This window comes from Pseudophryne corroboree, chromosome 4 (genome assembly GCF_028390025.1).
Source record: "Pseudophryne corroboree isolate aPseCor3 chromosome 4, aPseCor3.hap2, whole genome shotgun sequence".
NCBI lineage: Eukaryota > Metazoa > Chordata > Amphibia > Anura > Myobatrachidae > Pseudophryne > Pseudophryne corroboree.
Window position 1 is genome coordinate 100,522,601 of NC_086447.1, and position 25,666 is coordinate 100,548,266.

General features: G+C 46.0%; 1 protein-coding gene across 2 annotated transcripts in view; it reads right to left on the bottom strand.

Annotated features, from left to right (window-relative positions):
• TDRD15 (tudor domain containing 15) overlaps window positions 1-25,666 on the bottom strand; it is a 129,777-nt gene that overhangs the window by 85,260 nt on the left and 18,851 nt on the right. For both annotated transcript variants that reach the window (XM_063915312.1, XM_063915311.1), the window contains exon 3: window positions 2,703-8,540. In XM_063915312.1, the coding sequence (XP_063771382.1) occupies window positions 2,740-8,535 (5,796 nt within the window). In that variant the 5' untranslated portion in view covers window positions 8,536-8,540 and the 3' untranslated portion in view covers window positions 2,703-2,739. The remainder of the gene's footprint in view (window positions 1-2,702; window positions 8,541-25,666) is intronic.

Genomic DNA, 25,666 nt, shown 5'->3' on the forward strand with positions numbered 1-25,666 from the left:
TATCCTTGTGGAGCCCAGTGTACTCCGCAGCAGAAATCACATCTTCCACTGATTTTCTCCAGCATTCTGCATGAGACTCAGACTTATCTAATCTCCTACTGATATGATTCACACTATCACGTATTTCTTTCACCCATGCAGGATCTTGGTGTGCCGGCAGCGCCACCACATTACAACTCTGTGTCCCTAAAATGGCTCCCTCAGGGGAAGAACTCCCTGCCTCAGACATGTCACACTGCACAAAACACACAAGACACTCCGGGACTTATAGGGGACAGACCCACAGTAAACTCTGTCAGAAGGACACAGTTAGGAGCAGCCAGTTCACAAACCCAGCGAAAGTACACAATGTCTGTGAAACACAAATACCCGCTGACATAAAGCGCTTTTTATAATATAAATACACAATGTAAAGCACCAATTTCACTGTGCCCTTCCCTGTTTTGCACCCTGATACAGGTTGAGTATCCCTTATCCAAAATGCTTGGGACCAGAGGTATTTTGGATATGGGATTCTTCCATATTTTGGAATAATTGCATACCATAATGAGATATCATGGCAATGGGACCTAAGTCTAAGCACAGAATGCATTTATGATTCATATACACCTCATACACACAGCCTGTAGGTAATTTTAGCCAATATTTTTAAAAACTTTGTGCATTAAATAAAGTGTGTGTACATTCACACAATTCATTTATGTTTCATATACACCTTATACACACAGCCTGAAGGTCATTTATTACAATATTTTGATAACTTTGTGTATTAAACAAAGTTTGTGTACATTGAGCCATCAGAAAACAAAGGTTTCACTATCTCAGTCTCACTCAAAAAAATCTGTATTTCGGAATATTTGGATATGGGATACTCAACCTGTACCTGTATTCAGTAGTGGAGGAGGACCAGCGTTGTCTCTGCAGCCTGAGGAGAGAGAGAAAATGGCGCTGAGCAGTGTGCTGGCTGACTGAGGAGGAAGCTCCGCCCCCCACAATGGCGCGTTTCTCCTCAGAGATTTGTACACAATATTTATACTGGCGGGGGTAGGGCTGTGCAGTGCCTGTGTTGTGTGGGCAGTATGGCGCGCTGCGATCCCGCCAGCCGCGCGGTACCTTTAGCCGTCACTTTCTTGCTTGAAGATCTGTCTTCTAACACTCACCTGTCTTCTGACTTCTGGCTCTGTGAGGGGGGTGACGGCGGGCTGTGGGAGTGAGCATCTAGGCACAGCTAGCGTTCAGTTCCCTTCAGGAGCTAATGGTGTCCTGTCAGCCAGAAGCAGAGCCATGAAACTCTTTAGGAAGTTGGTTCCTTCTTCTGCCCCCTCAGTCCCACGAAGCAGGGAGACTGTTGACAGCAGTTCTCACTAAAAATAAAAAACCTAACATAAGTCTTTTCAGAGAAACTCAGTAGAGCTCCCCTGGAGTGCATCCAGTCTGCCTGGGCACATTTCTAAAACTGAGGTCTGGAGGAGGAGCATAGAGGGAGGAGCCAGTTCACACCCTTTGAAAAGTCTTAAAGTGCCCATGGCTCTTGTAGAACCGTCTATACCCCATAGTACTGAAGTGGACCCCAGCATCCTCTAGGACGTATGAGAAAATATGAATTTATTCAATTTTGGAATAAGGCTGTAACATAACAAAATGTGGAAAAAGTTTCCGGATGCACTATACTGTAGATCTGGGTGGGTTATATTGTTTCTGTGTAGGGTAAATACTGGCTGCTTCATTTTTACACTGCAATTTAGATTTCAGTTTGAAAAACACCCCACCCAAAATCTAACTCTCTCTGCACATGTTACATCTGCCCCACCTGCACTGCACATGGTTTTGCCCAATTGCTTATTGTTTTGATTTGTTAACAAACCTGAATAAGGCCCCAGACCTACTCGTCCAACATCAGTGTCTGACCTCATAAATACTCTACAGACTGAATGGGCACAAATTCCCACAAAAACAGTTCAAAATATTGTGGAAAGCATTTCAAAAAGACTGGAAGTTTTTATAGCTGCAAAAGGGGGGCCAACTCCATTTTAATACGATGTCATTACAGTCCCTGTTGGTGTAATGGTCAGGCGTCTGAATACTTCTGTCCATATAGTGTAGCTCCAGTTCAGACTGGAGAGATGGCATGGGGGAGTGGCATAGTGTGTGCACATTCATACAAATGCAGCACGTGCAGACCAGCATGTAAGCATATATGTGCCAGTTAGGAGGCGTATATTTAGCACCTACAGATGTGTCCTCATACTGCTAGCCTCAATAAGGCGAGATACCTGGTGCAAGTGAGACGTCTGGTCCTGCAACTGATAGTGCCGACAGTCATTAGCGTCTTCTTACCTGAAAATGTACTGTGACTAGGTCACATTGGGAGGCATTGATTAATTTGATACTGTATGTGACCTGGCGTGCTGAGAGGGGCTGTTTGGCGCAACTTCTGCAATAATGTATCAGGACGCCTCTGTATTCTAGGTCAGGCACAAGCTCCTACAGATAAGAACTTGTATAAAAAAAATGCAAAATGCTGCAGATGTAGAGCCACGTGCATCTATGGATGCATAAGGCTCTGCACTAGTGCAAAATTTTTACACTTTGTGCCAGGTTTTCTTCCAACTCTGTCTCAGTCCCTATACAGGATGTTTAACTCCATTCAGATTTTGTGCAGGTACTGTATATATATATTCAATCTCTCCATCAATACTTACAAAATATTCTCTGGACAGAAGCAGTAGGTGAATACATTTACTTTTGGTTCCATTGCAGGTCAGTAGAATTTAACTTTGCTTTCAGTGTAGAGAACTCTTTGAACGTTGAACTCTCACTGCAGTGAGCATCTTGTAAATACTGTTCCGTGTTCGAGCGCGGTGGCAACAAATGTGTTGACGCAGAAGAATTCACTGCGCCTTCTGCCGATTTTCTTTTGGGATCGGAGTGTATCGCAAGTCCTGTTGAAACTAATTTGTGCGCCAAATCTCCATCACCATAAAGGATGACAGCTGTAATATTTTTGCCAGCACTTGTAATAGGCAGAATGATCAAGTCACGGTTTTGTACAAACTGGATAAAATACAGAATAGCTTCTTTGGACCAACATGCCCCACCTTGTGGAATCACGTCATGCAACATGCAGTGGTATATCGTTGACGGCAGAGATACAAGCTCATCAGGAATCCTTTTCAGCTGGCCAACGTCCGAGTACGGGATTGACTTGTAAATTCCAAAATCAAAAAGGTACAGCAGAATCGAGGTCATGTTAATGCCCACTATTTCAGTCCTGCACCACTCCGTTTCTGCAAAACACTTGACCATGCAATGAGAACCAGCTCTTAATGAATCAACAGTCAAAGGCAAGGGGTTATGCGGCAATATTTTTATCAACTGTGATACGTGGGCCATTGTGTCAAAGGAGTCTCCAAGCTGGACAAAGAAATTTGAGGGGTCCTGAAACAAAGTAACATACCCGGGGTAGGCCTGTAGAAGTTTGAGGGAGGCGCTACGAATTGGAGGAGACAAAATATTGTTTAAGTAAAACTGAGAACCTGTGTCACGCCACTTGTTTTCTCCTTGATGTAAGGTCCTATCAAAGTAACGCAGTAGCAATATGCCATTGACTAAAATCTCTACATTCCATGCATTGATAGCTTCCAAAAACTCCAGAAATATGACTTGCACTTCTTTCTGCAGAATGGACCGTATTTGTGTTTTAAACACATTTTCTCCTATTTTATCGCTCTGCACCCAAATACAAGCAACTGCTTGCTTAGGCATGATCAGTTCTTCAGGAGTAAGCATTTTCACATTGTGCCCACTTATAACTTCACGTGCACCATTATCCACAAAGAAAACTGCTATCTTCATTTTGCCTCGAAAAACCTCCTCGATGATTGCACGGAACCAATTTTGCATTACTTCAGATTTTGCTAAACAGGGCATTCCCTCCAACATCTGGTTTATGAAGAGGTGATTGTCATCCTTCTGCACATTAGCAGTAATCTGGTGCTTTAGTTTAGGTCCGTCAGAGAAATCGGTCAAGGTGACAAACAGCATTCCACAATTGGAGACGTACATATGTTTTACTTTTTCTATCTGGCCAGCCTTCAATTTCAGACTTTTATATTCATGAATAATTTTATTCGTAGTCGGCATGGATGTTTCCTCTCTCAACGTTTTGCTCGAGACATGGAAATAGCTGAGTTCAGACTTTGAAATAGAGTCCTTTTTAATGCCAGTGGATTGTTTAAGAGGAGACCCAAAGTTTTTAAGAAGCTCTTTTGAGATGGACTTCCCTTTAAAGATTATATTGACTTCCCACCATGTGTCATGTTTGCAGAGGAACTCACAATTGAACGGTTCATTAGATACGATCTCGCAAAAGTTTTCTACGACTTTTTCCCCCCACTCGCCAGAACTTTGAAGCTTTTGTACACCAGTGAGAAAAACGGACACACTTAACTTGGGTATAGTGCAAAACTTTTCTGGGATCTTAAAAACACAAGAAGAATCCACGTGTGCTGCATTACCGTAGTCGATAAACTCTACTTTAAATGAACGGTCTTGCAGAATTTCTTTAATCTCTGCTCGATAATACAAATTGTCATCTGGATACTGAGCCACAACTAAAACACCTTGCACAAGATCTACTGAATCAATGGTTTGGAAGGACATGTTGTTGAGATCTTCCCCTAGTTGCATTATCTGATTCTCATTTTCTGCCAGCTGTAAGTAAAAATTGGACAGGTTGTTTACATGAGAAATATACACCAGACAATTTTCACCTGCTTCAAGATCAATTTGAGGTAGATCAATACATGTAACAAGTTCTTTACGGTTTATTGGCCACTGGGTAGAAGTCATGACATGGATGTCATTTCTTGGCTTTGAAGCTCCTACAGAATCACAAAAAGTTGCTTTCTGCAATGCGTTTCTAAATAAAGTGTCTATAGAATTGTCCGACATAAACTTATCTTGTTTGAAGGGTATTTCATTTCCATTGAAATCAGATAAAGTACTTGCTTTGCATGTGTTTTTTGCCTGCTGACAATCAGACTTTTGAATCTGGCTGTGATCTTTTATTGTGTCGACACCGCCACAAATGTCTGGCTTAGCAGTGTTGAAACGTGTGACTAGTGAAACGCTCGTCTCCTCTTGCAAAGAATGCAAGCACAGTAGCTCCTTTATTTTCTTGTTAACAGAGATGCTTCCAGAACACAGTTCCAATTCCAGATGTCCTTCGTTGTCCCTGGATACCACAACAGCATTAAGCAGTTTGCCGACACATTGCTCTTCAAACCAAGCTTTAGCTTCTGTGGTGAGATGGGCTCCTTTTAAACCAGACAGATAACAAGGAATAGCCTGCATCGGCTGAAACAGAACATCTGCAGCTTTCTCTGGAATAGGCAACAGCTCATTGCTTTTCACCACTTGACTATCTCCGAAGTCGACAAAAAAGGCTATGAACATAGACGACGATTCTATGGGACATGCCAATGCTCGGTAAAAATTACCATCGTGATTGTACTTAACAAGACAAAGCTCCTTTGGTCCATTCACAATTTCCGACTTGATCTTCTCACTTAACTTAAATACTCTCTTCATTAACATGTCAAAAATCTGGTCATTTTTTGCAAATTGGCAATAAAACATTCCGGTGCTGTAAACATAAGTTACATATACACCTTCTGCACGCCCCAACTCAATATCAAAACTGGAGTAGCAAAACGTATGTAGATGTATAGGTGGAACTTTTCCGCGCAAGACTAGATGGCCTTCACTTGCTAGTAACTGGTTTGCATGACCACAGGAAGTCTCTAAATTTATTGCGTTACATAGATCCCCAGAACCAGTAGTAAGGAGAGCAACAATGGTGCATTTCATGACATCCGGAGCAGCTGAACCGACATAAATTTTGAAGTCTTCACATGCTTTCCCAGACCATGTGTGTTGTGTGTGGGAAGGAGACAATACATTACTCAGGCAGCATCTAAATGCCTGGCCTTCTAGGTCAAGAAGTTCTGCTTTAATTTCTCTGAGTTCTGACACCAACACACTCTCACTATTTCCATAGTCCACAAACACAACATTGACTCGATTTCTTGAAACCTGTTTCACCACAGCTGCTCTGCAATACTTGCCCATGCCTGAAGACTTCGCAATACAGGCAATTTGTCCATGTTGATACCTGCTACTACAAGATAGATAAAGCCTCTGTATATTGTCCATTAATGAATCTAATTTGGGAAGGTTATCGGACATCTGGCACCAAAAGTTTCCCGGTGACTCCACGTGGCAACACCTCACATCCATAATAGCCCCAGGTGTAAAGATATATTGCTTATAACAAATAGGAGTAACACTGGGCGCGAGACAATCATTTGGTGGGGCGCAGAATGAAAACTTTGTCTCCGTTGTTTTTAGTTTCAAGGTCCAAGTGCCGATTGTTACGTCTTTATCAGCTTTTGGTTTGTGGCTTTTAGCAGCTACACTACTAATGACTTTCTTTTCACATTTTGTCCCTTTTTCTGGGGAACTGCACTCTGAATTTAAAGAGCTTGAATTTAAGTTAATTTTCCAGAGTTCTGCATATCCAGCCTGGACCAGAAGAGAGACAATGTCTGAAGATTCTGAGTTATCCAAAAGGCGCAGTTCAACTACATACTTGTATTTCTGTTTTGTGAGAACATGGCAGAGAAGCTCTTTCCCCACCACTATTTCTTTAAAGTAATCATTTGCACTATTGATCCACACGTCTTCGAGGGGATATGCATGCGCCAGAGTGCAGCACATCGCCAATGCGGGCAAAACGCTGAAGTGCGGCAACAAAATCTTGACGTCGTAGAAAGGAATCATCTCTGTATTCCCAAAGTCTATGAAATAAACACAAATTTGAGGATGGAAGACTTCCGTGATGACAGCTCTGTAATAGTGCCGGTCTTTCGAATAAACTGCACAGCACAGTTGTCCTGGCTTTGGATCTTCCATCACCATTTCCATAAGCTCACATTTAGTGTATTGTTCAGCAATCTCGGCCATCATGGCAGAAAACTCGATCTGACAGTCATCGGTTCTAACCCAAAAGTCCGAAGGGTTCAGCACGTACTCAACATAAACTACATGGACCGATTCCAGATCCATCTGTATAGATTTGAAGGAAATGGTTTCTTCTTGATTCAATGATGAAGCCTTGGGCAACACTATTTCTGGCTCTTTTGCATCATATTCAGACTTTACAACGTCCGTATAAGAGTTGGGAGAAAAAAATGGAACTTCCTTGTTAGTCAGATGACAGCTTGTGCTAAGTTCATATTCCTTATCATACAGCGATATGAAAAACAGACGTCTGTCACTACAGAAATTGTTTAAATAGGCAATGACAATGTGCCCCATCAGGGCCTCCTTAAACAGCGCTAGCTGCCCATTTTTGACACCATCTATATGATCATTTTCAGGAGATAATGCACACGGGATAGCCATCATGGGCAACGATAGGAATTCTGGTTCTAGCTTCTGAACACAAGAGGATGATATTGTTTCACTACTACCCACATCAATAAACCATACTTTGACCTCGCTAACCGAGATAAGTGTCTGGATAATTCCCCTACACCATATGCCATCTCTTCTCTGGGCAGCACACACGACTCCAAAACTGCCGATTGCAGAACTGTCTCTTGTTTGAACAGTTCCATAGTGGGAACACATAGAAGCCGTCAGCTTGTTTAACGCTTCCTCCCACGACAAAATGAGACAATAAAACCGGTCTGGACTCACCGCAGCTGAGATTTTAATTTTTTCCATGGTGCCAACACAAATATCAGGCCTTAGGTGATCCAGTATCTTCTGGAAGCGTGGAAGATTGTCATGCAAAGTGAAAGATATATCAGGAGACTGCTTTTGTGGAAGCAAGTCAGGCATTTGCTTGCAATGAGAGTTTGCTGGGACTTTCTGAATAATTTCTACAAGGAGGCAGAAGGAGTCGGAATCCACATACCTCGCCAAACTGAACTCTATGGCATGGCCGATGACTTTCGGGACTTGTAACACAACAACTTGGTGGGGCAAGAAGATTTGCACATGTCCACTGAGCTGCTGACCAGCCAGGGATGAAAAATAATTGACGGCTCTTAAGGTCCATTTCTCTTCAAGTGGTAGTAAGTTCGAAAAGATTCCGTTCACCACTTTTGGTGGAAGGGTGAACAATTCGCCAGAAGCCAACGCAATTTGCGGAAGACCAACTTTGACTACATTCCCAACGTCTATAAGAGCTACTTCAAAAGTCTGTTTAACTTTATCCCAAATTTTTCCCCTGTACCATTCTCCAAAAGGCTTATCTTGCGCCAAACAAAATGCTCCAATGCCGATGTCCTCATTCACTTTTTGAACCAGCTGTATTTCCTTCTGTAATATGTGATAGTCAAATTCACAGTCCGACATGTACTGTCCTTGGAATTTTACAAGTACATCACCAGGGCTGCAACTGATATTCAAGATCTTCAAGTCCATATTCAAATCAGACTTTTCTATTAAAGACAAATAATCCATCGTATCTGAAAACAGAATTAGAAAAAAAGGTCATTTTAAAGAGCCAAATATATAAGAGGTTCAAAACATTCTTTTTTCTAGTCACTTCTAATACACTAACACAGGCATGTTCAAACTGCGGCCCTCCAGCTGTTGTGAAACTACATATCCCAGCATGCCCTAACACAGTTTTGCTGTCAGTGAATGCTAAAGCTGTGTTAGGGCATGCTGGGATGTATAGTTTCTCAACAGCTGGAGGGCCGCAGTTTGGACATGCCTGCACTAACAGCTTTCATATATGACTGAAGAACATATAGCAGGACTTACCAGCACAGACTCGCGACAGGAGAATAACTGAATCAACCTCATTGACTCATTAACTAAGTATATCACCAGTGAGTTAAGCTGCAGATGTATTAACGTGACAGTTTAAAAAGAAAAAAAGAAAAGGGTCTCCCATATCTTACTAAAGAGTGCTTGGTCTCCCACCTATCCAAACAGGGTTACATATGTCAAAATAAATCATCTTGTACAAGCACAGAAACTGAAGGGAAGTTGGTCCAAACAAAATCTAAATACACACAGAAAGGGTAGTAGATACATGGAATAGCCTCCCATAAGAGGTGGCAGAGTATAATAGAGTATATTAGTGCAATTTAAACATGTTTGGGATAGCAGTAAGAATAGTGTTACATAGAACAAAGGATCAAATAGAGTTTGGTTACAATAAGATTTAAAAATGGGCAGACTAGATGAGCCAAGTGGTTCTCATCTGCTGTCAAATTCTATGTACTTGTATGCTTAGATACGGTTCTACTGCCATCTAGTGGATACAGTTATTTACTTTCATAATAATACTATTTGTATGACACTAAAATAAAAGGTGCGGCTAGAAAATCAGAAACACTGTACCGGAAAACTTTCAAGGCAGATACTACAAGCTGTAATGGTGTGTACATACGGTGAGATTTTTTCTTTCGATTTTGACTATATAGTCAAAATTGCAAGAAAAGTTAGTGCAAACAGCAATGTGTTATGCCACTTGCAATCCCGATTCGATCCCGATGAGCGGTCCCGCCAGGTCGGTATTGCAAGAAAAGATAGACTGTGCAGACAAGTAAATCCTTGCTAGATCGGTGTACTATCTAGTTCATCTCACATAAGTCAATTAAATCTCACATAAGCCAAAATCTCACATAAGCCAAAATCGTAAGCACACATAGTCCATATCTCAAGAAAAGTTAGTCAAAATCGGTGGTTCTGGGCTCTGGGGAGTTCAGGGGAAATCGCAAAGTGAAAATCGGGCATAGCAAGGATCTCACCGTGTGTACACACCATAACCTGTAGGAGTCTCTGCTATTCTACACCAGATCAGGTAAATAAGCTTTTTCATTCCAGCTCCCCTCTCTATTGTACAGTTGCGCTGAAGCTTTCCGACTTCCAGATAATACCTGTAGGAAGGCTGCATCAGCTAAAGCTTAAATCATGCACAGAGCTAATAGTTGCAAAGAAAGGGAAGACGGAAACTAGAACTGAGTGAGAGGGGCCAGGCAAGACAAAAATGTTAGGGAAGGAATTGTTGCATGGTATAAAGCGAAGCTCACATTTACTTTGTTGTTTTGGCAAATAAACATGTTTGGGGCTAATGTTTGCAATACAGTAAAAGTCAACTCAGAGAGCATATACTTGTACTGGGGAGGGATACATTTAATGTGAAGGGCTTTTTAATAAATTTCAAGAGCCAAAAAACAAAGAGCCAAACGCTTGTGTGTTAATTACATAAGCTAAACAACAAAACAATGGAGAGGATATAGGGGGTAATTCCAAGTTGATCGCAGCAGGATTTTTGATAGCAACTGGGCAAAACCATGTGCACTGCAGGGGGGACAGATATAACATGTGCAGAGAGAGTTAGATTTGGGTGTAGTGTGTTCAATCTGCAATCTAATTTGCAGTGTAAAAGTAAAGCAGCCAGTATTTACCCTGCACAGAAATAAAATAACCCACCCAAATCTAACTCTCTCTGCAAATGTTATATCTGCCCCCCCCTGCAGTGCACATGGTTTTGCCCAATTGCTATCAAAAATCCTGCTGCGATCAACTTGGAATTACCCCCATAGTTACTGAACATCTATCTACACAATCCAAACAATTATTTGGTCTTTTATACAGAATCTATTTTTTTCTGCCCGAGCATGCAAAGCAAGAGATGCGATTCAGGACAGTAGTATATACATAAACGATCAGTACGGCTACTCAGAGCATTACCAAAACTGCAATCGTCCCTTAAAATAAGAATTTACTCACTGGTAATTCTATTTCTCGTAGTCCGTAGTGGATGCTGAGTACTCCGTTAGGACCATGGGGAATAGACGGGCTCCGCAGAGGACTGGGCACTCTTTAAAGAAAGATTAGGTACTACATCTGGTGTGCACTGGCTCCTCCCTCTATGCCCCTCCTCCAGACCTCAGTTAGGGAAACTGTGCCCGGAAGAGCTGACATTACTAGGAAAGGATTTGGAATCCAGGGTAAGACTCATACCAGCCACACCAATCACACCGTACAACTTGTGATAACTATACCCAGTTAACAGTATGAACAATAGCTGAGCCTCATTCAACAGATGGCTCAGAACAATAACCCTATAGTTAAGCAATAACTATATACAAGTATTGCAGAAGTCCGCACTTGGGACGGGCTCCCAGCATCCACTACGAACTACGAGAAATAGAATTAGCAGTGAGTAAATTCTTATTTTCTCTGACGTCCTAGTGGATGCTGGGTACTCCGTAAGGACCATGGGGATTATACCAAAGTTCCCAAACGGGCGGGAGAGTGCGGATGACTCTGCAGCACCGAATGAGCAAACTCAAGGTCCTCCTCAGCCAGGGTATCAAACTTGTAGAATTTTGCAAACGTGTTTGATCCCGACCAGGTAGCCGCTCGGCAAAGTTGTAAAGCCGAGACCCCTCGGGCAGCCGCCCAAGAAGAGCCCACCTTCCTCGTGGAATGGGCTTTTACTGATTTAGGATGCGGCAGTCCAGCCGCAGAATGTGCAAGTTGAATCGTGCTACAGATCCAGCGAGCAATAGTCTGCTTAGAAGCAGGAGCACCCAGGTTGTGGGGTGCATGCAGGATAAACAGCGAGTCAGTTTTTCTGACTCTAGCCGTCCTGGAAACATAGATTTTCAGGGCCCGGACTACGTCCAGCAACTTGGAATCCTCCAAGTCCCGAGTAGCCGCAGGCACCACAATAGGTTGGTTAAAATGAAACGCTGATACCACCTTAGGGAGAAATTGGGGACGAGTCCTCAATTCTGCCCTGTCCATATGGAAGATCAGATAAGGGCTTTTACATGACAAAGCCGCCAAATTCTGACACACGCCTAGCCGAAGCCAAGGCCAAAAGCATGACCACTTTCCACGTGAGATACTTCAACTCCACGGTCTGAAGTGGCTCAAACCAATGTGATTTTAGGAAATCCAACACTACGTTGAGATCCCAAGGTGCCACTGGAGGCACAAAAGGGGGCTGAATATGCAGCACTACCTTAACAAACGTCTGAACTTCAGGCAGTGAAGCCAGTTCTTTTTGAAAGAAAATAGACAGGGCCGAAATCTGGACTTTTATGGATCCCAATTTTAGGCCCATAGTCACTCCTAACTGTAGGAAGTGCAGAAATCGACCCAGCTGAAATTCCTCTGTTGGGGCCTTCATAGCCTCACACCAAGCAACATATTTTCGCCATATGCGGGGATAATGTTTTTGTCAGGAATCGACTCACCAAGCTGACATCCGTCCGCCGTTGCGGACTCCGACCTGGCTCCCTGCGGTCACCTGTCGTCCGTGTCCCTGCCTCTGGACGCCATCACGGGTCTGGGAGCGCTTCTGAGACAGCAGGCGTGTAGCACGCCGCGTTCCCGCTAGGCCGCGGCATGGGCGCCGCCATGACAGTTCACAACAACCAGCATACAGCGGCCAATCCGGTGCTTGGCCGCACCCACTTTCCCTCACTCATCCAATGCCTGTGCACCAAGGGGTACATAAGAGACTGCAGGATCAGTCTGCAGGCATCCTGGACTTTGTGTCACTCCTGCGACCCATGTGAAAGGATCTGTTCCTGTTCCTTCCGTGTTCCTGGCTCTCTGCTTTAAGACTTGTACTCCTGGTTACTCTGCACAGCTCCGTGGAACTTCAAGGCCCAGCAATACCTGCAATCTTCAAACAGGCTTCACACTCATCACCACCTTGTGTGCTTCAGCCTTGCAGTTGAGACTGACTCCAGGTGTGTTCCATTCCTCCACCTGTGATACAGCTTGCTGCTGTCAGTGCTTCACCACCTGCACTGTGGATAGTCAGACTCCTGCCTCTGCTACCAGGTTTGCCATTCAACATCTCACTGCCAAGTTTCATGTTTAAAACCTGCACTGGTTTCCAAACCAGAATCATCTCTACAAGCACCTGTTCTTCTGTTTATCATATTACCGGTTATTATTTCTCCAGTCATCTGTCATCCTGTTGCCATAGACTTTCAGCTATTACGCTGTGTGATTGACATTTCCATTTGTTATTATTATTTCTGCTGCCATTCTGTTTATATCATCTGCTAATAAATATCATTGCGCTCATGCGCAGGAACGTTATCCAGCCTCCTCAATTTCTCCCAGGTACCTCCACTGACCCACTAGCGCCCCCTCCGGGGACACAGCCAAAACACAATCTGACAGTTTTGCTGTCACATCCTTCCTAGCTTTTATCAGCGTAGGAATGACTTCCACCGGAATGCCCTTTTCCATCAGGATCCGGCATTCAACCGCCATGCCGTCAAACGCAGCCGCGGTAAGTCTTGGAACAGACAGGGCCCCTGCTGTAGCAGGTCCTGTCGGAGCGACAGAGGCCAAGGGTCCTCTGAGATCATTTCTTGTAGTTCCGGGTACCAAGTTCTTCTGGCCAATCCGGAACGATGAGTATAGTTCTTACTCCTCTCTTTCTTATTATCCTCTGTACCTTTGGTATGAGAGGAAGAGGAGGGAACACATAAACCGACTGGTACACCCACGGTGTCACTAGAGCATCCACAGCTATCGCCTGAGGGTCCCTTGACCTGGCGCAATATCTTTTTAGCTTTTTGTTGAGGCGGGACGCCATCATGTCCACCTGTGGCCTTTCCCAACGATTTACAATCAGCTGGAAGACTTCTGGATGAAGTCCCCACTCTCCCGGGTGGAGGTCGTGCCTGCTGAGGAAGTCTGCTTCCCAGTTGTCCACCCCCGGAATGAACACTGCTGACAGTGCTATCACGTGATTCTCTGCCCATCGGAGAATCTTTGTGGCTTCTGCCATTGCCATCCTGCTTCTTGTGCCGCCCTGTCTGTTTACATGGGCGACCGCCGTGATGTTGTCTGACTGAATCAGCACCGGCTGGTTTTGAAGCAGGGGTTTTGCTTGACTTAGGGCATTGTAAATGGCCCTTAGTTCCAGAATATTTATGTATAGGGAAGTCTCCTGACTCGACCATTGTCCTTGGAAGTTTCTTCCCTGAGTGACTGCCCCCCAACCTCGGAGGCTTGCATCCGTGGTCACCAGGACCCAGTCCTGAATGCCGAATCTGCGGCCCTCGAGAAGATGAGCACTCTGCAGCCACCACAGCAGAGACACCCTGGCCCTCGGGGACAGGGTGATCAACCGATGCACCTGAAGATGCGATCCGGACTACTTGTCTAACAGATCCCACTGAAAGATCCTTGCATGGAACCTGCCGAAGGGAATCGCTTCGTAAGAAGCTACCATCTTTCCCAGGACTCGCGTGCAGTGATGCACCGACACCTGTTTTGGTTTCAGGAGGTCTCTAACCAGAGATGACAACTCCTTGGACTTCTCCTCCGGGAGAAACACCTTCTTCTGTTCTGTGTCCAGAATCATACCCAAGAAAAGCAGACGCGTCGTAGGAACCAGCTGCGACTTTGGGATATTTAGAATCCAGCCGTGCTGTTGTAGCACTTCCTGAGATAGTGCTACTCCGACCAACAACTGCTCCATGGACCTCGCCTTTATAAGGAGATCGTCCAAGTACGGGATAATTATAACTCCCTTCTTTCGAAGGAGTATCATCATTTCGGCCATTACCTTGGTAAATACCCTCGGTGCCGTGGACAGACCAAACGGCAACAAAAAAAACTAAATAACTGCTTGAAAGCGCCCAAGTAATAGACTATAAAATACCAAAATTTCCCTGATATGGCGCGCAGCCGACAACACTAGGTGTGTGTTATATAGAGATTGCAAAAAACAGGGAAATGGCTGCGCAGTGTATCAGGGAAAAAATGAAAAGAGCCGACGTTTTGTTTAAAAATTAACACAATTTATTAACCATGAATACTGAATAAAAATATGCTTTTCATAAAACTAGTAATTTAAAAGTTAGTAGTATGTATAACTGTATAATGAAACACACCTTGATGAATATAGGTATCGTAGGAAATTTAGGAGCAGCTTATATAAGGAGACTTGTTGAAGATCCGTAATTACTCACAAGGTTTTCACTTGTGGATTCATTTGTATAGATGATAAATGAAAAACGGTCCCAAATAGTGCACAATGTGCCCGTCACAAAGCTGTGTTGCTGTAATGTATACCTCTCCTGTGGGCTGGTCTGAGACCGGGCGTCCCCGGTTCTTGATCCTGCGTTGCCCACTCGTGCTATGCAGCAAGGAGATGGTAAAAGCCGCCGGGCTGATGTAGTACGTGAGACGGATGTAGCTGATAGGAGCCGCGTGCTGGTGTGTGCGGCTTGCAGGAACCGAAGTGCCGGTATGAAAGTCCGTTGGATCTTGGCAGAGAGCTGCTGGTGTAGATACCTGGATCAAGGTGGATGATGAGGCGGGGTCCTAACGCGTTTCGTCACGTATCACGTGACTTTTTCAAAGGTGTATGACCAAACGGCAACGTCTGGAATTGGTAATGGCAGTCCTGTACCACAAATCGGAGGTACTCCTGGTGAGGTGGGTAAATGGGGACATGTAGGTAAGCATCCTTGATGTCCAGTGATACCATATAATGCCCCTCTTCCAGGCTTGCAATAACCGCCCTGAGCGATTCCATTTTGAACTTGAACTTCCTTATATAAGTGTTCAAGGATTTCAAATTTAGAATGGGTCTCACCGAACCGTCTGGTTTCGGTACCACAAACATTGTGGAATAGTAACCCCGACCCTGTTGAAGGAGGGGCACTTTGATTATCACCTGCTGGAGGTACAGCTTGTGAATTGCCGCCAGTACTACCTCCCTTTCCTTGGGAGTAGCTGGCAAGGCTGATTTGAGGTAACGGCGAGGGGGAGACGTCTCGAACTCCAGTTTGTATCCCTGAGATACCACTTGTAGAACCCAGAGATCCACCTGTGAGCGAACCCACTGGTCGCTGAAGTTCCGGAGACGGGCCCCCACCTCACCTGGCTCCACCTGTGGAGCCCCAGCGTCATGCGGTGGACTTAGTGGAAGCAGGGGAGGATTTTTGATCCTGGGAACTGGCTGTCTGGTGCAGCTTTTTCCCTCTACCCCTGCCTCTGGGCAGAAAGGACGCGCCTCTGACCCGCTTGCCTTTCTGGGGCCGAAAGGACTGTACTTGATAATACGGTGCTTTCTTAGGCAGTGAAGGAACCTGAGGTAAAAAGGTCGACTTCCCAGCTGTTGCTGTGGACACGAGGTCCGAGAGACCGTCCCCAAACAATTCCTCACCCTTATAAGGCAAAACCTCCATGTGCCTCTTAGAATCAGCATCACCTGTCCACTGCCGAGTCCATAATACTCTCCTGGCAGAAATGGACATTGCATTAATTCTAGATGCCAGCCGGCAAATGTCCCTCTGTGCATCCCTCATATATAAGACTACGTCTTTAATATGCTCTATGGTTAGCAAAATAGTATCCCTGTCGAGGGAATCAATGTTATCTGACAGGGAATCAGATCATGCTGCTGCAGCACTACACATCCATGCTGAAGCAATAGCAGGTCGCAGTATAGTACGTGAGTGTGTATACACAGACTTCAGGATAGCCTCCTGCTTACTATCTGCAGGCTCCTTTAAGGCGGCCGTATCCTGAGACGGCAGTGCCACCTTTTTTGATAAGCGTGTGAGCGCCTTGTCCACCCTAGGGGATGTCTCCCAGCGTAACCTATCCGTTGGCGGGAAAGGGTACGCCATTAGTAACCGCTTAGAAATCACTAGTTTCTTATCTGGGGAACACCACGCTTCTTCACACAATTCATTTAACTGATCAGATGGGGGAAAAGTCACTGGCTGCTTTTTCTCCCCAAACATAATACCCTTTTTTGTGGTAACCGGGTTAATGTCAGAAATGTGCAACACATTTTTCATTGCCGTAATCATGCATCGGATGGCCCTTGTGGATTGTACATTTGTCTCATCCTCGTCGACACTGGAGTCAGACTCCGTGTCGACATATGTGTCTGCCATCTGAGGTAGCGGGCGTTTTTGAGCCCCTGATGGCCTTTGAGATGCCTGGGCAGGCGCGGGCTGAGATGCCGGCTGTCCCAAAGCTGCGTCATCAAACCTTTTATGCAAGGAGTTGACACTGTCGGTTAATACCTTCCACATATCGATCCACTCTGGTGTCGGCCCCGCAGGGGGCGACATCACACTTATCGGCACCTGCTCCGCCTCCACGTAAGCGTCCTCATCAAACATGTCGACACAGCCGTACCGACACACCGCACACACACACAGGGAATGCTCTGACTGAGGACAGGACCCCACAAAGTCCTTTGGGGAGACAGAGAGAGAGTATGCCAGCACACACCAGAGCGCTATATAACAGAGGGATTTACACTAGTACAAAGTGAATTTTTACCCCAATAGCTGCTTATATCACAATTTGCGCCTAAATTTATGTGCCCCCCCTCTCTTTTTTACCCTTTCCGTAGTGTATACTGCAGGGGAGAGCCTGGGGAGCGTCCTTCCAGCGGAGCTGTGAAGAGAAAATGGCACTGGCTGTGCTGAGGTAGATAGCCCCGCCCCTTCAGCGGCGGGCTTCTCCCGCTTTTTTAATAATAATTATGGCGGGGGATTAGGCACATAATAAGAATTTACTTACCGATAATTCTATTTCTCATAGTCCGTAGTGGATGCTGGGAACTCCGTAAGGACCATGGGGAATAGCGGCTCCGCAGGAGACTGGGCACAAAAAGTAAAAGCTTTAGACTAGCTGGTGTGCACTGGCTCCTCCCCCTATGACCCTCCTCCAAGCCTCAGTTAAGATACTGAGCCCGGACGAGCGTACATAATAAGGAAGGATCTTGAATCCCGGGTAAGACTCATACCAGCCACACCAATCACACCGTACAACTCGTGATCTGAACCCAGTTAACAGTATGATAACCGTAGGAGCCTCTGAAAAGATGGCTTCCAACAATAAACAACCCGATTTGTTTGTAACAATAACTATATACAAGTATTGCAGACAATCCGCACTTGGGATGGGCGCCCAGCATCCACTACGGACTATGAGAAATAGAATTATCGGTAAGTAAATTCTTATTTTCTCTGACGTCCTAGTGGATGCTGGGAACTCCGTAAGGACCATGGGGATTATACCAAAGCTCCCAAACGGGCGGGAGAGTGCGGATGACTCTGCAGCACCGAATGAGAGAACTCCAGGTCCTCCTCAGCCAGGGTATCAAATTTGTAGAATTTAGCAAACGTGTTTGCCCCTGACCAAGTAGCTGCTCGGCAAAGTCGTAAAGCCGAGACCCCTCGGGCAGCCGCCCAAGAGGAGCCCACCTTCCTTGTGGAATGGGCTTTTACAGATTTTGGCTGTGGCAGGCCTGCCACAGAATGTGCAAGTTGAATTGTACTACAAATCCAACGAGCAATCGTCTGCTTAGAAGCAGGAGCACCCAGCTTGTTGGGTGCATACAGTATAAACAGCGAGTCAGATTTTCTGACTCCAGCCGTCCTGGAAACATATATTTTCAGGGCCCTGACTACGTCCAGCAACTTGGAGTCCTCCAAGTCCCTAGTAGCCACAGGTACCACAATAGGTTGATTCATGTGAAACGCTGAAACCACCTTAGGGAGAAATTGAGGACGAGTCCTCAATTCCGCCCTATCCGAATGAAATATCAGGTAAGGGCTTTTATAGGATAAAGCCGCCAATTCTGATACGCGCCTGGCTGAAGCCAGGGCCAACAGCATTACCACTTTCCATGTGAGATATTTCAAATCCACTGTGGCAAGTGGTTCAACCAATGTGATTTTAGGAACCCTAAAACTACATTGAGATCCCAAGGTGCCACTGGAGGCACAAAAGGAGGCTGTATATGCAGTACCCCTTTGACAAACGTCTGAACTTCAGGCACTGAAGCCAGTTCTTTCTGGAAGAAGATCGACAGGGCCGAAATGTGAACCTTAATGGATCCTAATTTTAGGCCCATAGACAATCCTGCTTGCAGGAAATGTAGGAAACGACCCAGTTGAAATTCCTCCGTAGGGGCCTTCTTGGCCTCACACCACGCAACATATTTTCGCCAAATGCGATGATAATGTTTTGCAGTTACATCCTTCCTGGCCTTGATCAGGGTAGGGATGACTTCATCTGGAATGCCTTTTTCCTTCAGGATCCGGCGTTCAACCGCCATGCCGTCAAACGCAGCCGCGGTAAGTCTTGGAACAGACAAGGTCCCTGCTGGAGCAGGTCCTTCCTTAGAGGTAGAGGCCACGGGTCCTCCGTGAGCATCTCTTGCAGCTCCGGGTACCAAGTTCTTCTTGGCCAATCCGGAGCCACGAGTATCGTTCTTACTCCTCTCCTTCTTATGATTCTCAGTACTTTTGGTATGAGAGGAAGAGGAGGGAACACATATACCGACTGGAACACCCACGGAGTTACCAGAGCGTCCACCGCTATTGCCTGAGGGTCCCTTGACCTGGCGCAATATCTGTCCAGTTTCTTGTTGAGACGGGACGCCATCATGTCCACCTTTGGTTTTTCCCAACGGTTTACAATCACTTGGAAGACTTCTGGATGAAGTCCCCACTCCCCCGGGTGGAGGTCGTTGTCCGACTGGATCAATACCGGTTAACCCTGAAGCAGAGGCCTTGCTTGACTTAGGGCATTGTAAATGGCCCTTAGCTCTAGGATATTTATGTGAAGAGACGTTTCCATGCTTGACCACAAGCCCTGGAAATTTCTTCCCTGTGTGACTGCTCCCCAGCCTCTCAGGCTGGCATCCGTGGTTACCAGCATCCAATCCTGAATGCCGAATCTGCGGCCCTCTAGAAGATGAGCCTTCTGTAACCACCACAGGAGAGATACCCTTGTCCTTGGAGATAGGGTTATCCGCTGATGCATCTGAAGATGCGATCCGGACCATTTGTCCAGCAGATCCCACTGAAAAGTTCTTGCATGGAATCTTCCGAATGGAATCGCTTCGTAAGAAGCCACCATTTTTCCCAGGACTCTCGTGCACTGATGCACTGACACTTGTCCTGGTTTTAGGAGGTTCCTGACTAGCTCGGATAACTCCCTGGCCTTCTCCTCCGGGAGAAACACCTTTTTCTGGACTGTGTCCAGAATCATCCCTAGGAACAGTAGACGTGTTGTTGGAATCAGCTGTGATTTTGGGATATTTAGAATCCACCCGTGCTGACGTAGCACTACCTGAGATAGTGCTACTCCGACCTCTAACTGTTCCCTGGACCTTGCCCTTATCAGGAGATCGTCCAAGTAAGGGATAATTAATACGCCTTTTCTTCGAAGAAGAATCATCATTTCGGCCATTACCTTGGTAAAGACCCGTGGTGCCGTGGACAATCCAAACGGCAGCGTCTGAAACTGATAATGACAGTTTTGTATCACAAAACCTGAGGTACCCTTGGTGAGAAGGGTAGATTGGGACATGGAGATAAGCATCCTTGATGTCTAGAGATACCATATAGTCCCCTTCTTCCAGGTTCGCTATCACTGCTCTGAGTGACTCCATCTTGAATTTGAACCTTTTTATGTAAGTGTTCAAAGATTTTAGATTTAAAATTGGTCTCACCGAGCCGTCCGGCTTCGGTACCACAAACAGCGTGGAATAATACCCCTTTCCCTGTTGTAGGAGGGGTACCTTGATTATCACCTGCTGGGAATACAGCTTGTGAATAGCTTCCAATACTGCCTCCCTGTCGGAGGGAGACGTTGGTAGAGCAGACTTCAGGAACTGGCGAGGGGGAGACGTCTCGAATTCCAATTTGTACCCCTGTGATACTACCTGCAGGATCCAGGGGTCCACTTGCGAGTGAGCCCACTGCGCGCTGAAATTCTTGAGACGGCCCCCCACCGTGCCCGAGTCTGCTTGCAGAGCCCCAGCGTCATGCTGAGGACTTGGCAGAAGCGGGGGAGGGCTTCTGCTCTTGGGAAGAGGCTGCATGGTGCAGTCTTTTTCCCCTTCCTCTGCCCCGGGGCAGGAACGAGCGGCCTTTTTCCCTCTTGCCCTTATAGGGACGAAAGGACTGGGTTTGAAAAGACGGTGTCTTTTTCTGCTGAGAGGTGACCTGGGGTAAAAAGGTGGATTTTCCAGCCGTTGCCGTGGCCACCAGGTCCGATAGACCGACCCCAAATAACTCCTCCCCTTTATACGGCAATACTTCCATATGTCGTTTGGAATCCGCATCACCTGACCACTGTCGCGTCCATGACGTTCTTCTGGCAGAAATGGACATCGCACTTACTCTAGATGCCAGGGTGCAAATATCCCTCTGTGCATCTCGCATATATAGTAATGCATCCTTTAAATGCTCTATAGTTAATAATATACTGTCCCTATCCAGGGTATCAATATTTTCAGTCAGGGAATCCGACCAAGCCACTCCAGCGCTGCACATCCAGGCTGAGGCGATCGCTGGTCGCAGTATAACACCGGTATGTGTGTATATACCTTTTAAGATATTTTCCAGCCTTCTATCAGCTGGTTCCTTGAGAGCGGCCGTATCAGGAGACGGTAACGCCACTTGTTTTGATAAGCGTGTGAGCGCCTTATCTACCCTAGGGGGTGTTTCCCAACGTGCCCTAACCTCTGGCGGGAAAGGGTATAGTGCCAATAATTTATTAGAAATCAGCAGTTTTTTATCGGGGGAAACCCACGCTTTATCACACACCTCATTTAATTCATCTGACTCAGGAAAAACCACTGGTAGTTTTTTCACACCCCACATAATACCCTTTTTTGTGGTACTTGTAGTGTCAGAAATGTTCAATGCCTCCTTCATTGCCGTGATCATGTAACGTGTGGCCCTACTGGACATTACGTTTGTCTCGTCACCGTCGACACTGGATTCAGTATCCGTGTCAGGGTCTGTGTCGACCATCTGAGGTAACGGGCGTTTTAGCGCCCCTGACGGTGTCTGAGACGCCTGAACAGGCACTAATTGATTTGTCGGCTGTCTCATGTCGTCAACAGTTTTTTGCAAAGTGCTGACATTGTCACGTAATTCTTTAATTACTACCATCCAGTCAGGTGTCGACTCCCTAGGGGGTGACATCACTAACACAGGCAATTGCTCTGCTTCCACATCATTTTCCTCCTCATACATGTCGACACAATCGTACCAACACCCAGCACACACACAGGGAATGCTCTGATAGAGGACAGGACCTCACTAGCCCTTTGGGGAGACAGAGGGAGAGTTTGCCAGCACACACCAGAGCGCTATATATATACAGGGATAACCTTATATACGTGTTACTCCCTGTTATAGCTGCTGTATTTATATATTAGCTGCCAATAGTGCCCCCCTCTCTGTTTTACCCTGTTTCTGTAGTGCAGGATTGCAGGGGAGAGTCAGGGAGCCGTCCTTCCAGCGGAGCTGTGAAAGAAAATGGCGCTTGTGTGCTGAGGAGAAAGGCTCAGCCCCCTTCACGGCGGCCTTTTCTCCCGCTTTTTTCAGGAAACTGGCAGGGGATAAATGCATCCATATAGCCCAGGAGCTATATGTGATGCATTTTTTTTTAGCCATATAAGGTTTTTATATTGTTTTTATTGCGTCTCAGGGCGCTCCCCCCCAGCGCCCTGCACCCTCAGTGACCGGAGTGTGAAGTGTGCTGAGAGCAATGGCGCACAGCTGCAGTGCTGTGCGCTACCTTATTTGAAGACAGGAACGTCTTCTGCCGCCGCTTTCTCCGGACCTCTTCGCTCTTCTGGCTCTGTAAGGGGGCCGGTGGCGCGGCTCCGGGACCCATCCAGGCTGAACCTGTGATCGTCCCTCTGGAGCTAATGTCCAGTAGCCAAGAAGCCCAATCCACTCTGCAGTCAGGTGAGTTCGCTTCTTCTCCCCTTAGTCCCACGATGCAGTGAGCCTGTTGCCAGCAGGACTCACTGAAAATAAAAAACCTATTTAAACTTTTACTTCTAAGCAGCTCAGGAGAGCCACCTAGCTTGCACCCTTCTCGTTCGGGCACAAAAATCTAACTGAGGCTTGGAGGAGGGTCATAGGGGGAGGAGCCAGTGCACACCAGCTAGTCTAAAGCTTTTACTTTTTGTGCCCAGTCTCCTGCGGAGCCGCTATTCCCCATGGTCCTTACGGAGTTCCCAGCATCCACTATGACGTCAGAGAAATACAGTTTAGAACTGTATTATGTGCATTTTGCCAAAAAGGTATACATATTGCAGCCCAGGGCGCCCCCCCCCCCCAGCGCCCTGCACCCACCAGTGACCGGAGCGTGTGGTGTGCTCTGGGAGCAATGGCGCACAGCTGCAGTGCTGTGCGCTACCTTATTGAAGACCGGAGTCTTCAGCCGCCGATTTTCTCCGGAATCTTCCGTCTTCTGGCTCTGCAAGGGGGACGGCGGCGCGGCTCCGGGAACGGACGATCGAGGTCGGGCCCTGTGTTCGATCCCTCTGGAGCTAATGGTGTCCAGTAGCCTTAGAAGCACAAGCTAGCTGCAAGCAGGTAGGTTTGCTTCTCTCCCCTAAGTCCCACGTAGCAGTGAGTCTGTTGCCAGTAGATCTCACTGAAAATAAAAAACCTAACAAATACTTTCTTTTTAGTGAACTCAGGAGAGCCCACTAAGTGCATCCAGCTCTGGCCGGGCACAGATTCTAACTGAGGTCTGGAGGAGGGGCATAGAGGGAGGAGCCAGTGCACACCAGATGTAGTACCTAATCTTTCTTTAAAGAGTGCCCAGTCTCCTGCGGAGCCCATCTATTCCCCATGGTCCTTACGGAGTACCCAGCATCCACTAGGACGTCAGAGAAAATTAGGTGTGTAACATAAACCGCTTACGGGTGGTTTTTGGTTTGTTTATAACTTGACAACTTTCTACATTTTCCCTGCAACTCTGAAAGCGGAAACTTTAAGAAAAAAAAACACTCCATGGGGTTGGTGTATTTAAAGTTTCAATTTAAGCTGCAATGATACTGTAGTCGTCTACGGTAACCATGGCATATTAAGAAGATGGGCTGTAGTTATGTGACACCTCCCCCTGCATCCCGAACACTGACAATACAGACAGTCGGCATGCCGACTAGAAGGGACTATTCCCACTCGTGGTTGTCCACGACACCCATAGAGTAGGAACAGAACCTGTGGCAAGTGCAGCTCGCCACTGAGTCAGCAGCGCGGCAAGCGTAGCGAGCCTGCAAGGGGCTTCGTGGCGCTCGCCCACCCCCCTCCCCTGGCATTCTGCGGCCGGGATCCCGCCCATCAGTAACGCGGCCCCAAACCAAGCAGATGCTATGGAACAGTCCCCACTTCCCAAAACCTTCACTGAAGTGCTTCAGAAGGCAGTGTCATTCCGACGGCAAGAGCATGGCGTTCTACAATCATATTACACAGTAGACATATATAGTGGTAGATACTCAATTAGCTTAGTGATATCACTGAGGTGCTTGCAAGGGAGAGGTATTTTTTAAGCAAGAAAAAAAAGCATTTCGTTTCCCCCAGCACCCTGAATGATAACAGTAACCAGATTTAAATCCTACACAATATTAGAATTCAGAGATCTTGGTTACATATATTTGAGCAAATGTATGAATAAGCCCCCAAGTCAACACTTTAAACTTATCACTTACTAATTTCTTCACTATCACTATTTCTTTATTTTAATTACAGTACATCTCATTAATTTTGTAACACTCTCTGTATATAACTTCGGCTTCCTAACACTAATTTATTAACACTATAGTTTTTTCACTGGTATGTTGCCCTGGGCTTTCTGGCTTACGCTGATTTTTAGGGAGCCACTCCCTGCACCTAGATATAGCGCTAGCGACCCCCAACATACATAGAGGCCTTGACGGGGCTTGGGGGCTTATTCATACATTTGTGCAAATATATGTAACAAAGATCTCTGAATTCTAATATTGTGTAGGATTTAAATCTGGTTACAGCTATCATTCAGGGTGCTGTGGGAAGCAAAATGTTTTTTTTCTTGATCATATTACACAGTATAAGCAAGGAAATAGATCAGATACACCAAGTGCTAGGTGTGAAAATGCAATAGAAAAAAATAAATAAAAAATAAGATTTTACTTACCGGTAAATCTATTTCTCGTAGTCCGTAGTGGATGCTGGGGACTCCATAAGGACCATGGGGAATAGACGGGCTCCGCAGGAGACAGGGCACTTTAAGAAAGAATTAGGAATACTGGTGTGCACTGGCTCCTCCCTCTATGCCTCTCCTCCAGACCTCAGTTAAGGAAACTGTGCCCGGAAGAGCTGACAGTACAAGGAAAGGATTTTGGAATCCAGGGTAAGACTCATACCAGCCACACCAATCACACCGTATAACTCGTGATAAACTTACCCAGTTAACAGTATGAACAACAACAGAGCATCAGACAAACCTGATGCAACCATAACATAACCCTTATTTAAGCAATAACTATAGACAAGTATTGCAGAAGAAGTCCGCACTTGGAACGGGCGCCCAGCATCCACTACGGACTACGAGAAATAGATTTACCGGTAAGTAAAATCTTATTTTCTCTAACGTCCTAGTGGATGCTGGGGACTCCGTAAGGACCATGGGGATTATACCAAAGCTCCCAAACGGGCGGGAGAGTGCGGATGACTCTGCAGCACCGAATGAGCAAACACAAGGTCCTCCTCAGCCAGGGTATCAAACTTGTAGAATTTTGCAAAAGTGTTTGAACCCG